The sequence below is a fragment of the Liolophura sinensis genome, chromosome 1 (genome assembly GCF_032854445.1).
Source record: "Liolophura sinensis isolate JHLJ2023 chromosome 1, CUHK_Ljap_v2, whole genome shotgun sequence".
Lineage (NCBI taxonomy): Eukaryota > Metazoa > Mollusca > Polyplacophora > Chitonida > Chitonidae > Liolophura > Liolophura sinensis.
In genome coordinates, this window is record NC_088295.1 from 11,392,603 (window position 1) to 11,407,387 (window position 14,785).

Sequence of the window (14,785 nt, forward strand, 5' to 3'; positions counted from 1 at the left end):
TTACAATCTCATTAGCACTCAGCTTTGCCATTTTAGTGGATTATCTGTAATAATGTCAAAATCATGACACGGGTAAGTAAAACACATATATATATATCATGTATGGAACTAATCGGCTAATGGATCCATGAATTACAATAACTATTGCTTGACATATATACATGTAAGGTGTTGTCTAAGAACAGCGGTCTTTTGGGTTGTCACAAACCTGTACTCATCATAGTATCAAGCCAACTGTTATGACACCTGCATAGCACTAAAATATTACATGTATGCCATCTGAAGATAAAAAGAAACTGACGGACATGCCCAGCTCAGGAAAGCTGTAAGACTTGGCAGGTGTAATTATTACATAATTATCAGAAAAAGTTCCACGATCTATTCTGTACAAATGTGCTTATTATGGTAGATGGCATGCTGTCAGTCCATTTACAGGTACATGTATGCAGAGAAAAACTGGCCTAATGGTCAGTAATTTGGCACTGTTCACACTGAACTGTCAGCGTTCAACCTAATGAATGATGATGGCTTTAGGCCACATTGGCAATATTGCAGCCATAGCATGGTGACATCCTTTGAGAATAACTTGATACCATTACACATGACAGGCACACATACAGGTAATAGTATATACCTGTGGTCTGGAAGGCGGGTCTACCCATTTATTGACAATCGATTGAACATATATAAGCAAAATGACTTGTAGTTACTAGGGTAAAAGGGCAAAACATGTGACATTACAAGGTCACAGGTGCTGTGAGGACTTGTGTGAGAGCACTGATGATGCTGTCAAAATGAAGTTCTGACTCACAATGGAGCCATTAAATTTGCAGAAATCTGCATGAAGATAGCAAAATACATGATGCCAAGATGTTCTACAAATTACACCTGAATAATACCTTATTATTCTTAGTTTTTTATTTACAATGTGAACCCTTTAACTTATCTCACATGTTAATTGTAGCCAGCTATTTGGAGGGAGTGTGGTTGATGGAATAGCCAAGGCAGAATAATATACTGCCTAACAGTATAACAGACAACTGCAGTCAGCTTCCTCACGTAAAATACTTCATATGCAATTTATCTGTATGCTCCAATTTTCGTGGAAACACACAGCAGCAGTTAAAGATCAAAGCTAGTCTAAGCTGACGAGAGTTATCACAGGTTTACATGGTAATGAATCAGGGTAACAAGGTCAATATAAGAAATTAGGACCATTATGAATAATAACTCCTACAATGTTAATTATATAGGTTTATTTACCAATTTTCTACCAACAATTACTGTGTGTCTAAAAAACTTTGGCAAAATATTCAGCAAACAACATATATCACAAATACACAAAGATCTCCTGCAGAAATCATCATCACCTAAACCATGAACAGAATACTTACTGTGAAGAGAAACAATGTCAAACCTCCAAGACTCGCTCGCAAAATAGGCTGATATAACAACTATTATCTACGCGCAGGCATAGATTTAAATCTGTGTTTTAGCTTGATTTAACATTCCAATCAACATGTATATATTCATGCAAAAATAACATTGATGTCTGTAATCCCTCCCCTCTCCCACTCCCACCCCAATAATTAAAATCAAACACAATAAACATGCTTGAAGTTAAGAGAACTTTTACAACAGTTTGGCTTGGAAAAACCACATAATTAACACACCTGACTGTCTTTGACAGTAATAACGACTGATAAATGTGCATAGGGCAAGTTCAAAGGTGAAATAGAAACAGTGGCCCTGCTTGAATATAAAAAATAATGTTGTATGATCTAGGTGCAGAATACTTTAGGAAACAATCAGAAATAAAATCCATGTTTAGCCTGCACATCACAGACAGAAGTTTTTTTTAAAAAAAAAACAAAAAACGAGAGCCTCAAAAGCTTTTACAGAGCTGGACTCTGGTGAACATCTTTGGTCAAACAAGAGGCAGTTTTCCCCCATCATTTGAGAGATCAGTTGTATCAGTTTGTACACACATGTGCAGGCAGGCATCATGGTCAAACTGTTGTTACTGGTTTAACTGGCTGTGGAGTCAGAGCTTGGTAGTTCCCCATAAGTCATGTGATACCTGTGTAACTGAGCCTGGAGAGACATGATTCGACTCACCGCCTCGCCACCGCCCCGTTTCTCCGCATCCAGCTGTCTTTGTAATTCCTCCAGTTGTATCTTGTGGTGAGTCTGTAAATCCTCTATGTGGCGCTCATATTTAGCTTTCATGTTCGTCAATTCCTCCTTTAGCGCCCTGATGTGGGTGTCTGATTTGGCCTTGGTTTTTGAGAGCTCATCCTTTAATGCTGCCATATTCAAATGAATTTCTGAAATGGATGGTTCAAGCTTTGAGCTCTCCAAACTGACAGGACTTGAAAGCGACTTACAAAGGTCACTTTTAGAATTCTCCTTTCTCAGGAGTTCTATCTGGCTCTGCAATTCCTCTATCTGTCTTAAATACCTTTCCTCCACACCTGATATATACTGATCATACCGCTGTTTCATATGGTCCCTGTCTTCCATTAAAGACTTGTGTTGTGACTCGTACTTTGACTTTGTGCGTGACAGAGTTTCCTTTAGGATATCATTCTGTTGCTGAAGCGCCTCAGTGGGGCTGTACACAAGCGGCCCATTACTGCTGTTTGTCACAACCACCTCAGAGCTCGGCCCCTCACTATACACCACATGACCTCGGTTCTGGGCTGGTCCATTCCAGCTGGTGGGGGAGGCTACAGGATCAAACCATTTGTCAGGAGTTGTAGGGGTACCCTCAGGAGAACTAGGTTCAGTTACACTATCAGCATCAGCATCAGCAGTTGGTATAACTGGTTTCTTCTTCATCTTAGATTTGCGTACTGGTGGAACAGGCCTGGTAGGTAAGCTCAGACTCTTTGCCTGGTATCGCTGTAATGGCCTCCTGGCTAACTCGGGTAACTTTTTCTCTCGAACACTACTGGACCGGACCTCTAAGCCCGAATCCACAGAGGACTCAGACTTTTCACTAGTCTGGTCAAAGTTGATGCCAAGTTTAGTGGTAACAGCATTTAGTATGTCTGAGGATGGGACTAGAGGAGGATCACTGATGGCCTGCTCGTCACCGATACCAAGCAGGTCATCTACAGGCACTGAGGGCTCTGTGGAGCTGTGATCCGTAGTGAACACCTTATCATGGTTGTGAACTAGCAAATAGGTCAGCTGATGAGTCAAGTCAGCCGTCGCCATGAACAACTCTGGGTTATCATCAAGGTGACGAATAATGTTGGGGCCAAAGACAGTAGCCAGGTTTGTCTCTCCCATCTTATTCACTGCCTCACTGAGGCCCACTTTGTGAACAAAACGACACAGGTACTCCAGTATGTTGTAGTTGTCCTCTGGTAACAGTGACAGGTTCTTCTGCAGGTCAGCAATCGGGTCACCTTCCTTCTTGTCCAGGTGCCGCAATGCCACATTCATGAACTTCTGGTAGAAATTGTTGGGTATAATAGACTCTGGGAGTTGTCTGAGGTACAGCTTCAGCAGAGAGGCTACTGTATGCACATCGTGTGTCTCTGGGTTCAGCTTTACCCTCTCACCGCAGTCAAACTCTTCCTTCAGTTCTCTGATTAATGATGTTCGCCCTGGTAACCTGCAAAATATTTGTAGTATTAGAATCGCACAATGTATTCTAGATTAGTTATCTTCCATGAGTAACATGGGTAGTGCTTGTCGTCATACAGGAGTTATCTCCCCTGAGTTAGACCTTATCAGGTAAACCATTAAAATATTGTTTACATGTAGGTTTTAAAGTTGTGAATACTTATTCTGATGCTATTCTCACATAACCATGACGTCAAAGAAAATCCTCCCTGTTGAGAGGAGCAGGCATATTATTATTAAAAAGTGAATATGTAAGTCCATTCTTTTTAAGGGGTCACTGAATTTTCAGAAATCACTATGTATATAGAGAATTCAGCTGCTGGGTCAATCAGTGGTCAGGTTACAGCTTAACTTTCAATTGCTTACACATTGAAAACTGTTCACTCAAAAAAAATTGCTCACACAATGGACACGGTACAACAAAATATTACCAATATGGCTCTGGTAATTAAAATGCATGATTTAACTGTTTATCTTAAAAAGTATCCCTTGATATCAATGTTCATTATTGTAATTGGTGATTGAGTTTACTGGTTTAAATTCTGTGCTGCCTGTTGTCGCCACAACAACAATGCATTCAAGGAAAAACTTTCATCAAATTATCTCCACTTACAACTCATGGCCAGGGCTCTTTTTTCCAGACTTCATCATGTATTCTAGATGGAGTTGTCCTATATTTATGCCGGATTAATTTTGAAAAAAATCATCCACACAATATTCAGGGAAAATTCAAACTGGGCATATTAAAGTAATGTTCCATTCTGGTATTTTTAGCCACTCAAAAATCTGTTTCCATGAAATCAAGTATCATGTATGTAAAATGTGGCCATGGAAAGCAAAAGCCTGAATATATGTATGAGTGAGCTACCTCTTTGTTCAGCCTGTGTTCATCACAAGCCTCTATAAGCATGTGAATACATGTATGAATGAACTACCTCTGTGTTCAGCCTGTGTTCATCACAAGCCTCTATAAGCATGTGAATACATGTATGAGTGAAATAGCTCTGTGTTCAGCCTGTGTTCATCACAAGCCTCTATCAATGTGTGAATACATGTACGAGTGAACTACCTCTGTGTTCAGCCTGTGTTCATCACAAGCCTCTATCAATGTGTGAATACATGTACGAGTGAACTAGCTCTGTGTTCAGTCTGTGTTCATCACAAGCCTCTATAAGCATGTGAATACATGTATGTGTGAACTACCTCTGTGTTCAGCCTGTGTTCATCACAAGCCTCTATCAATGTGTGAATACATGTACGAGTGAACTAGCTCTGTGTTCAGTCTGTGTTCATCACAAGCCTCTATAAGCATGTGAATACATGTATGAGTGAACTAGCTCTGTGTTCATCACAAGCCTCTATAAATGTATGAATACATGTATGAGTGGACTAACTCTGTGTTCAGGCTGTGTTCATCACCAGCCTCTATCAGCATGTGAATACATGTATGAGTGAACTACCTCTGTGTTCAGCCTGTGTTCATCATGAGCCTCTATAAATGTGTGAATACATGTATGAGTGAAATAGCTCTGTGTTCAGTCTGTGTTCATCACAAGCCTCTATAAATGTGTGAATACATGTATGGGTGTACTAGCTCTGTGTTCAGGCTGTGTTCATCACAAGCCTCTATCAGCATGTGAATACATGTATGAGTGAAATAGCTCTGTGTTCAGCCTGTGTTCATCACAAGCCTCTATAAGCATGTGAATACATGTATGAATGAACTACCTCTGTGTTCAGCCTGTGTTCATCACAAGACTCTATAAGCATGTGAATACATGTATGAGTGAAATAGCTCTGTGTTCAGCCTGTGTTCATCACAAGCCTCTATCAATGTGTGAATACATGTACGAGTGAACTAGCTCTGTGTTCAGTCTGTGTTCATCACAAGCCTCTATAAGCATGTGAATACATGTATGTGTGAACTACCTCTGTGTTCAGCCTGTGTTCATCACAAGCCTCTATCAATGTGTGAATACATGTACGAGTGAACTAGCTCTGTGTTCAGTCTGTGTTCATCACAAGTCTCTATAAGCATGTGAATACATGTATGAGTGAACTAGCTCTGTGTTCAGTCTGTGTTCATCACAAGCCTCTATCAATGTGTGAATACATGTACGAATGAACTAGCTCTGTGTTCAGCCTGAGTTCATCACAAGCCTCTATAAGCATGTGAATACATGTATGAGTGAACTACCTCTGTGTTCCGTCTGTGTTCATCACAAGCCTCTATAAGCATGTGAATACATGTATGAGTGAAATAGCTCTTTGTTCAGTCTGTTTTCATCACCAGCTTCTATCAGCATGTGAGTACATGTATGAGTGAAATAGCTCTTTGTTCAGCCTGTGTTCATCACAAGTCTCTATCAGCATGTGAATACATGTATGAGTGAAATAGCTCTTCGTTCAGCCTGTTTTCATCACCAGCCTCTATCAGCATGTGAGTACATGAGTGAACTACCTCTGTGTTCAGCCTGTTTTCATCACAAGCCTCTATCAGCATCTGAATACATGTATGAGTGAGCTACCTGAAGATACCCTCTGTTTCCAGTCCGTGCTCTGTGAGAAATTCAACACAAGCCTCTATGATATAGGGGATGGTTCGCCCAGGATATGCTTTCTTCTCGTACTGCATGGTCTCTTCAATATTCTGCCCAAATATGGCTAAAAACAGACCCATGAAGTATTACATATTAACATAAATACATACTGCTCCGTTAATATTAACTGACCAATCAATTTGCTTGATTTATTTGTATAAATTATTATTTGATTCATGTTGAAATCAATACAATTGTATGATTATTATAGAAACAACTTTGTCATGGCTGAAGAGAGGAGCAAATCAGAAGAATGCCATGGTAAAAAGGTTTTTTGAAACAAAATACTGTTGTCCATGCTTACCTCCCCCTACATCCCGGAACATGACACGGCGGATGTGCTTGATCCAGTCCTGTCTCTCAGCATCACTGCTGGCACAGATCAGATAAGACTCATGACCTGGCGTCATCCGTGTATGTCCTTTACCTACAAGGCAAAAACGCACAACGTTGTGCAGCCTGTAATATACCTAATCCTCAGACATGCTAGAACTCCGCTTTCCAGTATTACTGTAAAATGAGCTTGAACTTTCTCCCAAAAAAGTGCTTTTCTTAAAGATCACAAAATTTTACTCTTGGTGCTGAAAATTACATTTTTCTAGTAGGAAACCTTCAAAACAACTTCAAAACCCCAATGTTCAGCAGAGCTCTTAGAACCAGGTGTAATTTTAGGTCATTTATCATAGGTCCTCCATGTACATGCATGTCTAACTCAGAAGAGCAGAAGTAACTGATGTACAGGGGGCTAAGTTTCAGACCTAACGGAAATCTAACACAAGTAATTATGTAATGAAATGAGATTTCACTTGATACAATATTTTTACATCTAAATAATCCACATATGGGACAAATATCTGTCCACGAAGCCTAAAAGTACACTTTGTGTTTTGCTACATAATATGCAGGCTTGTAAAACACATATACTTCTGCTTGTAATTCACCAAGCATGCATATTTTTCAAATCTGGCAAAGGTATCAGACACCTTTGCTTACTTCACTTAGTTTTCAGCACTGTTTATTACTTTATTATTGAACATTACAAGTACACTGCCATGCGCAGGTTGGTGACAGACCTTCCCACATATAACCATAGGGAAATCCAGCATGAGATGGTGTTGAGATCACATTGAGCGTATTGGTGAGAGGCTCTTGGGTCACTGTGCTGCGCTAGCACACTAACCACTAGGCCAAAGAGGCCAATCCTTGGCCTACATCAATACATAATGTCAACACACACCCTCAGAGTAAACAAGAAATCTAATGTAAGCCTCAAACCTGGTAAAATTTCAAACAGGAATTTTTCTGGCTCATCTGGTCGGAAAGCGTGCTCTATAATACGATTGCCTGGTAAGTGAATAATCCCCAATGGCTTAGCATCATCTTCTTTGGCAAAGTAGAAAAGTACGTCTCCATTGAGGATGAACCAGCGTCTGTGCCAGGAGCGCACCATTCCACCCTGCTTTCTCAGCCAGCCGGTTTTCTGACATTTCTTCCGGGCCAGTGGAGAAGACATAGTGGATGCCATGGTGTCCAGGTCAACTGCAAGTACATGTATACATAGCATGGAATACAACTTTTACTGCCATTTACACCACAACATTCTTTACTATAGTACAATATTCAACTGAAAACTGCTTTATTAATAACTGAGCCTTGTCAGCAACAAACAATATAAAGAAAGATAACATGAGGTAAACTATAAAACATGAAAATTTAACCTTTTAGGTTAAGTCCTACATCTCACTATACCTCATACTTCCATAGCTATGTTAATTACATGTACATATATCTGTAAGTATTCCAATTCAGTTTTTTCAACATGCTTAAGTCCTTTTCAATTACATCATCATAAATTGTCATAACCATCTTTCTCACTCTTACCACTGTCTCAAAAATGGTAGTTGAGTGTTGACATTGTGCATTACAGTCATGACCATTGTTGGATATGTCAACACGTGAACAACTACGTGTATATACATGTAAGTACTGTCATACAATCACCAAATGGTCATAACCCTCACAGCTTTACATGTAGACAAAAACATTTAACCATACTGGAAACCAAAACGATGAACCATGAATAAGTCTGACAATGCCCTGCAATCCTTTATTATAAAGTACTGCATGTACAGGCTAAATTATATTGGTATTCACAAGTTTTCAAAGAGCAATCTTAGCCACCCTCCCACTAATGGTAAGTTCAAAAGCAATTCCTGGATTTACTTTTAAGACATTGTCTTCAAAATACATAAGGGATACATTGGCAGATGGACAAATAACAGCATTTCTATTACAGTGTCCCTTTCACTGGTGTGACATGGGACACAAAGTCATAATTCCTTGAAAAGTACACAAACTGACTTATTTCTAAAGAATACTGCAGAAGACGCACAACTTTTCAACGTTTCATGATAAAGCCAATAAAGATAATCCAGGAAGCCTATTCATATGTATGCACATAGAAAGGAATGCAGACCTATAGTGTTGGGTGGTCCATAGCTAGACGACTAATGCTACAATAACACATGTACATGCAGCTGCTGCCTAAATGCAGAGTATACAATACCAGCCAATCCAGTATCCTGTTCTGTGTGCCATGTCAGTTATCACTAGTCACACAAAGGCACAGCCTGAAGTAGTGTACATGCTGTGGTTAACTGCAAGGTAACACCTTCTACTACCCCAATTCCTCCACCTTTTCACACATGAAAAAGCAAACTTTCACTGCAATTTATGCACATTTATGATCAGATTTTGGCAAATCTACATTAGTATAATTGCCCACTTCCAGGGCTTCACAAAAAGTACAATTTTATTCATCTACCTTCACAAAAATTATGACTTTAACAGTGCCTTCCGAATATGCTTCAATAAACACCTTACAAACAAATGAAAAGGTTGATGAATTACAGTATGTACATGATGTGTGATATACTAACACCACCACGTCTTGAGTCTTTTCTGACCTGCATGTCAGTGAGTATTCAGGTTTGAAGCACAGGATGTGCAATCAAGTTTATCCCTTTCCTCTCTATCCATATCATCCCATTTTACTTAGATCTCATACCAACAACAAGAGCCATCTTTACAAAACTGCTTCAGTCATATTTCTCATTACTTTTTGTTTCGCTACAGATGTTGTATAGCTTAAAGCACCAAAAGTCACAGGATTTACAGAAAAAAGTGTAAACGCTATTAAAAAAAAAAAAGAAAAATCAATATATAACATTTTGTGAAAAGTGCGTCTGGAACCCATTCACAAAGCCGCATACAACATTTTTTTTATCATACATATTTCTATGATGTTTCGTACGTCACTATTACCATACCATTGCCCTATATGTGCAATTATCGTAAATGTACGCCATCTTTGTGAAACTGGGCTCAGGGGTCTTCAGCTTAGCAGTGTTTACTGAGACATCTTCAGGCAAAAAGCCTGACTAATAACTGCTAACACACTTACTGCTATCCCTGCTGAGTGACTGCAGACAGGACAGTATAGGGCTGACATCCATGACTGCTGCCTGGCTTGCTGAGGACTCACAGGCTGTACTACCAGAGGTCATAGTACTAGCTACCAGACATGTGACTACAGCCTGACACTCTTCTGTAGGAAGTTCCAGCATTTTGCTCTGTACGCTTTGATAGAAAAAGTCTCACAAATGGAAATCGTGTTTCAGACTTGCCTAACATCTAAAACGGTCCGCATTTACGGATATGCAGTCGCTCTTTAAAGGGCTGGGTTATTTACAACTAACATTTAAAAGCTAACATTTACTTCCTGCTTTGGTTAATCAGCTGACCAATTTATACAACAAAAGTTTCCTTAAATAGAAAAATTTGTAATTGTTTCCCTTTCATTCCAGCAATATAATTATTCATAAAAGTAGTAAACACAGTGGCCTTGGCCTTATACACACTGCCCATTCCTACAGGAAGTCAAGGACCAACTTAAAATACATTAATATATATTAATAAATATTTAAAATACAGAGACATGACACTATATCATATGCACATACACTGTACATGCACAATTTCCAGTCCCTTTCATGAAGATTTATTTTTCACTAATACGCTGGCACCTGACTAAGTTCCACAACCAAACCTGGAAGAGGTGGATTCAATAGCACACTTAAATGGAGAGGTCTGTCAAAGCATTCAATAAGGGTTAACATATGTGAACGCATCTAATCTGACTGCACACTGGACTGACACTAATAAAGTTAGACAACAGAATACTGAGGAATTGTGGGAAATAATTGTGGGAAGTAAGTTACATTTACGTATATTTTAGCCATTTTCCCGTAAAATTTCCAACATGTACCAGAATGCACAGTAGTGTGGTCACCTATAAATAGGAACATAAGCATTGTTGCTTTCATATTTCTGTGCAAATAGAGAGTGTTGCATACAGATACTCAATTTATGTACTTTTGATGCCACACTAGTTGATACCATAAATAGTCTTTCACAGAGGCTTAAGGGGCATTCAATTTAAATGCCGTATCACAAAATAACCAGAACAGATATCCACAAATCAAGTAAATGTCTGTCCTTTCACGCATCACTCTTTCTACACTAAATGATTTCATAGCAGTCACCAAGGCCAATTTAACTCAGCTGGAAAACTAGGAAAGAATCTCATCCCCCATATGCCAAACTTGGGGAGTCCCAAAGTAAAAGTGTATAGGTAAAAATTTGGTGATCTCATGCCACAGCAATTCAAAGTAGTGACTTTACTCTGGACATGTATGCAAACAACTTTCTATAAACAAGAGCACTTTGGTGACATACAAGCTTTAAAGAAAACTTGCAATAGTTTTTCTACATCTGTTACCTATAATAGATACATACATAATACATTTTTACTGTTGTGACATAACCTTAATGAGGACAGGATAATTCACTAAACGAGGTCCCACTTCTGAGTCAAAAATTCATCTCCCATCATAGCTGCTGTCGTGGGACAAGGGAGGTAATTCAGTGGTGGCATATTAGATATACATTCTATCTGCCAGAGGAGCCAGAGGAGAAAGATTATTAATGTTCTGAATCAAATGGGTCTACCACTACATACCAACCATGAGTATAGGCAGTACAATTTGTTATGCCAAGAACATATACCTGAATGTTTACACTACAAACAATTCTCCTGCCATGATGATGAAAGTTATTTTATCACATACATACATGTAAGAATCCCTAAAAAAAAACTTTAAAATCTTAACCCTGAGTCAACCTTTTCTTTCATTGCTGTTCAGTTTATTTCTTTACTTGTCGAATGTTTCACTTATATGACCGCGGCCAGCATTATGGTGGGTGGAAACTGGGCACAACCAGGGGTAACCCCACAACCATCTGCAGCTTGTTGCCAGACCTTCCCAGGTGTGGCCGGAGAGGAAGCCAGCATGGGCTGGACTTGAACTCACAGCAACCACGTTGGTGAGAGGCTCCTGGGTCATTATGCCCGGGGTGCTAACCAATTTGGCCACAGATGACGCCCCCCCCCCCCCCCCCCAATGTTGTTCAAGGCCATGCTCAAGTCAGAGGGCAAACACATGTAACTTACATGTATCATGTATATAAGAGCATTCTATCAGTATTATTGGTAGAAAACTGGAGTACCCGGAGTATACCACCAGAAATTGGCAACTTACAAACTTTTCCCACATACCGGTATGGAATGTGATCCCAAACAAAATTCAAGTATACAGCCACATTAGTACTGTACATTTCTTATTTCTCCCTATGACATAAAGGGCAGAGGAAATTGAGGAACCTGAAGATGTTCAAGGAAGGAAATGAATCAACACTCAAGGAACAAACTCCTTAATCACTTCACAGGGCCAGCAGAGAGCACGACTAATTGCATGTATTGCAAAGCTACATGTATGTACGCTTTCTTCAAGCAATGCAAAACAAGGTTATAGTCAGTATTTCAGTGGGTTTCAACACAGTCCTATATGATGATCAGCCCAATGTTTATAACAAATATACATGTATACATTCAGGGTCAACAGCAATACTGAATACTGTAATTCTTCATACCTTTTCGCATGTTTGCAAGGTGTTTATTTTAGAATATTCTGAAGGCATTATTCTGTGTAGACTGACAAAATTATACTTTTTGTGAACCCCTGAAAATGGACAATCCAACCAATGTATTTTTGTTTCCTAAATTAAATTAAAAATGTGCATAAATTGCAATGAAAGTTGTTCCTTCATATGCGAACAGGTTGAGGAATTAGGTTAACCTAATATATTAGTTGTTGCTTGCCACACATATCTGAACTATCTATTGCATGATTAACATATATCTGTGGTATCAATGTCACAAAACTGAGTGTGGCGATTGGAAGTGAGATGCTACAGCATGGATTTGACCAGCTAGGGGTAATTGGATTGTTTATTTATGCTGCAATCTGTTCTTCACTATTTTGGTGTGTCCAAATATTTCTCAACATACTAGTCAGTGTACTCTGACTAGATGGCAGCCAGCACCAATTTTCTATATGAGTATTTTCAAATGTAAATGACAACTACTGTCAACTAAAAAGCCAACTTAATACTAGACAAGCAATCAACTAACTTGTCCGAATTTTGTGACTAAAACTTGCGGTAGATATTGTGATAACCCTGAACGCATGCATCTAGTCAGAAGTTTAAAATAATTAAGAGTTTTAGCGTGCGCGATGCTTGTGATGTAAGCAGTCTTTGTGCACACAGCTGCAAGTGCAAGTAAAAGCATGAAAGGAATAGAGCTGCTGAAGACTTTGCTCGTCAAAATATTGTTCAAAATCAACTTACCCAGAGAGAATGATTATAAGTGCTTGCATGTGGGTGAAACAAGAAGATAAGGTGTGTAATTTAGCATTAGCAACATTTTTTGGAAACTCTGGAAAAAATGGAGCAACCTTTAACTAGACCTGCAGCATGCTATCGGGCTTATAACAATATCTGCTTCAAGTTTTAGTCAGGAAATTCAGACTAGCAATAGTTAATGATACCTCAGGAGTACAATGTAGTCCTATTAAATTGAACGTTGAGGTCTAGTTTCAACAATTTCTGATATTCACCTGCCTCAACGTTTAATCATAGAACTGAAAAATCCAGTCAGTCCATTCTGCAAAGCAGTTTGCAGAACAAAGTAGGCCCATAAATCCACTCTAAATCAGCATCACTCAGAAATTTCTGTACAGGACTGAAGTGAAATGGATGTTAGTTATATGCAGAAAATCATAACGTGTTGAAAAATTTTCTTTTCCACACACTTTGCAGTGTGCACGCACGACGCATCGGGTACATCGAAGATCTAGATTGTAGCTGAGGCCACAAGCAGAAAACATGCGTATCAAAGCAGATGTGCACACTATAGCCACAAGACTTGACTGGAAGCTAGTACTAATTTTTCTCACTCGACTGACTGGGCAAATTGTTCTTTCTATTCTACATCCATGATGACAAATGGAATCACCACTAACCTTGTCATTTAAGACTGGTTGCATGGTCTTGGGACGTTAGACTGATTTCCATACATTTCCGAGTGCGGTTCCAAGATTTTAGTACACCAGACTACCCATGACAGAACAAAGTTATTCTGACGATCAAGAAAAAAATATTCTGAGGATTTCAACATTTCGACTCGGGAATAGAATTACACTTGCAGCAGCGGTAACAAAGGTCCTATTCTCTTTAATGCACACCAGAAACTGGTGTGTGCAGCCATTTTGAAGTGGATTTAAAGGCCCAATGGACAAACTGGATTTTACTAAATAAATGCTTAAACACTGAGTCCGCTTAATACCAGAAGTTGTTGAAAATAGACTTCAACGTTTAATTTAACTGAACCAACTCAGGACTTGAAAAACCAACTGTTGTCAGACAAATATGGGCTGTTGCTCATTCACTCATGCTTTGCAGAATGACGTTGGCAAAATATGGAGGAGACCCTTTTCAGATGTAGTAAAAGTGACACAAGACACGCACGTGCGCATTCAACCCTTACATTTTCATCTGTCTTAAGGGCATATCAAGTGGTGTAGTGGTATAATCAAGCGGCTACAGACCTTAAATGTCGTCTGATGGAAGTTCGAATCCACAGCTTTTCACAACAAGCTTAGTAAATCTCCCCAAAATCATGTGGCCGTGGGAAAAAAATGACGTCAGAATGCACGTGGAAATCAACACGTAAATATAACACTACTTCTTACAACTCCCAAAATATGTTCATTACATCCAACGCAGTATTGCGTCTACATATCTACTGTATATACACAATGCTTAGATAAATGTTCCAGCTTACATCTGTAAGTTAATGTTGTTGTTGTTGAAATCTGTCAACTGACGGAATGCTCACCACTTTCAGCAAGTGAGTATTCCTGACAGCGTATTTGGCTAGCACGTTTGACACAGTTCGACACATGAGAATCCGAAAATTTACAGCAAATTGTATTCATACGTTGTAATTATTAATTTTACCTCGTACTGGCAGTGTAAACTAGGTCGGTTCTTTCTTCTCCATTTACACGCCTTCCAACTTCCTGAGG

The 14,785-nt window shown here is 39.2% G+C and overlaps 1 protein-coding gene across 1 annotated transcript; it reads right to left on the reverse strand.

The window, feature by feature from the left end:
* Positions 1-1,889: 1,889 nt before the first annotated feature.
* Positions 1,890-14,774, reverse strand: LOC135477283 (rho GTPase-activating protein 24-like). Its single transcript, XM_064757458.1, has 5 exons — positions 14,718-14,774; positions 7,512-7,775; positions 6,541-6,663; positions 6,165-6,300; positions 1,890-3,625 (listed from the first exon to the last, which is right to left on the reverse strand). The coding sequence occupies exons 2-5, from the start codon at positions 7,759-7,761 to the stop codon at positions 2,029-2,031; spliced, it is 2,106 nt and encodes a 701-aa protein (XP_064613528.1). The 5' UTR covers positions 7,762-7,775; positions 14,718-14,774; the 3' UTR covers positions 1,890-2,028.
* Positions 14,775-14,785: the final 11 nt, after the last annotated feature.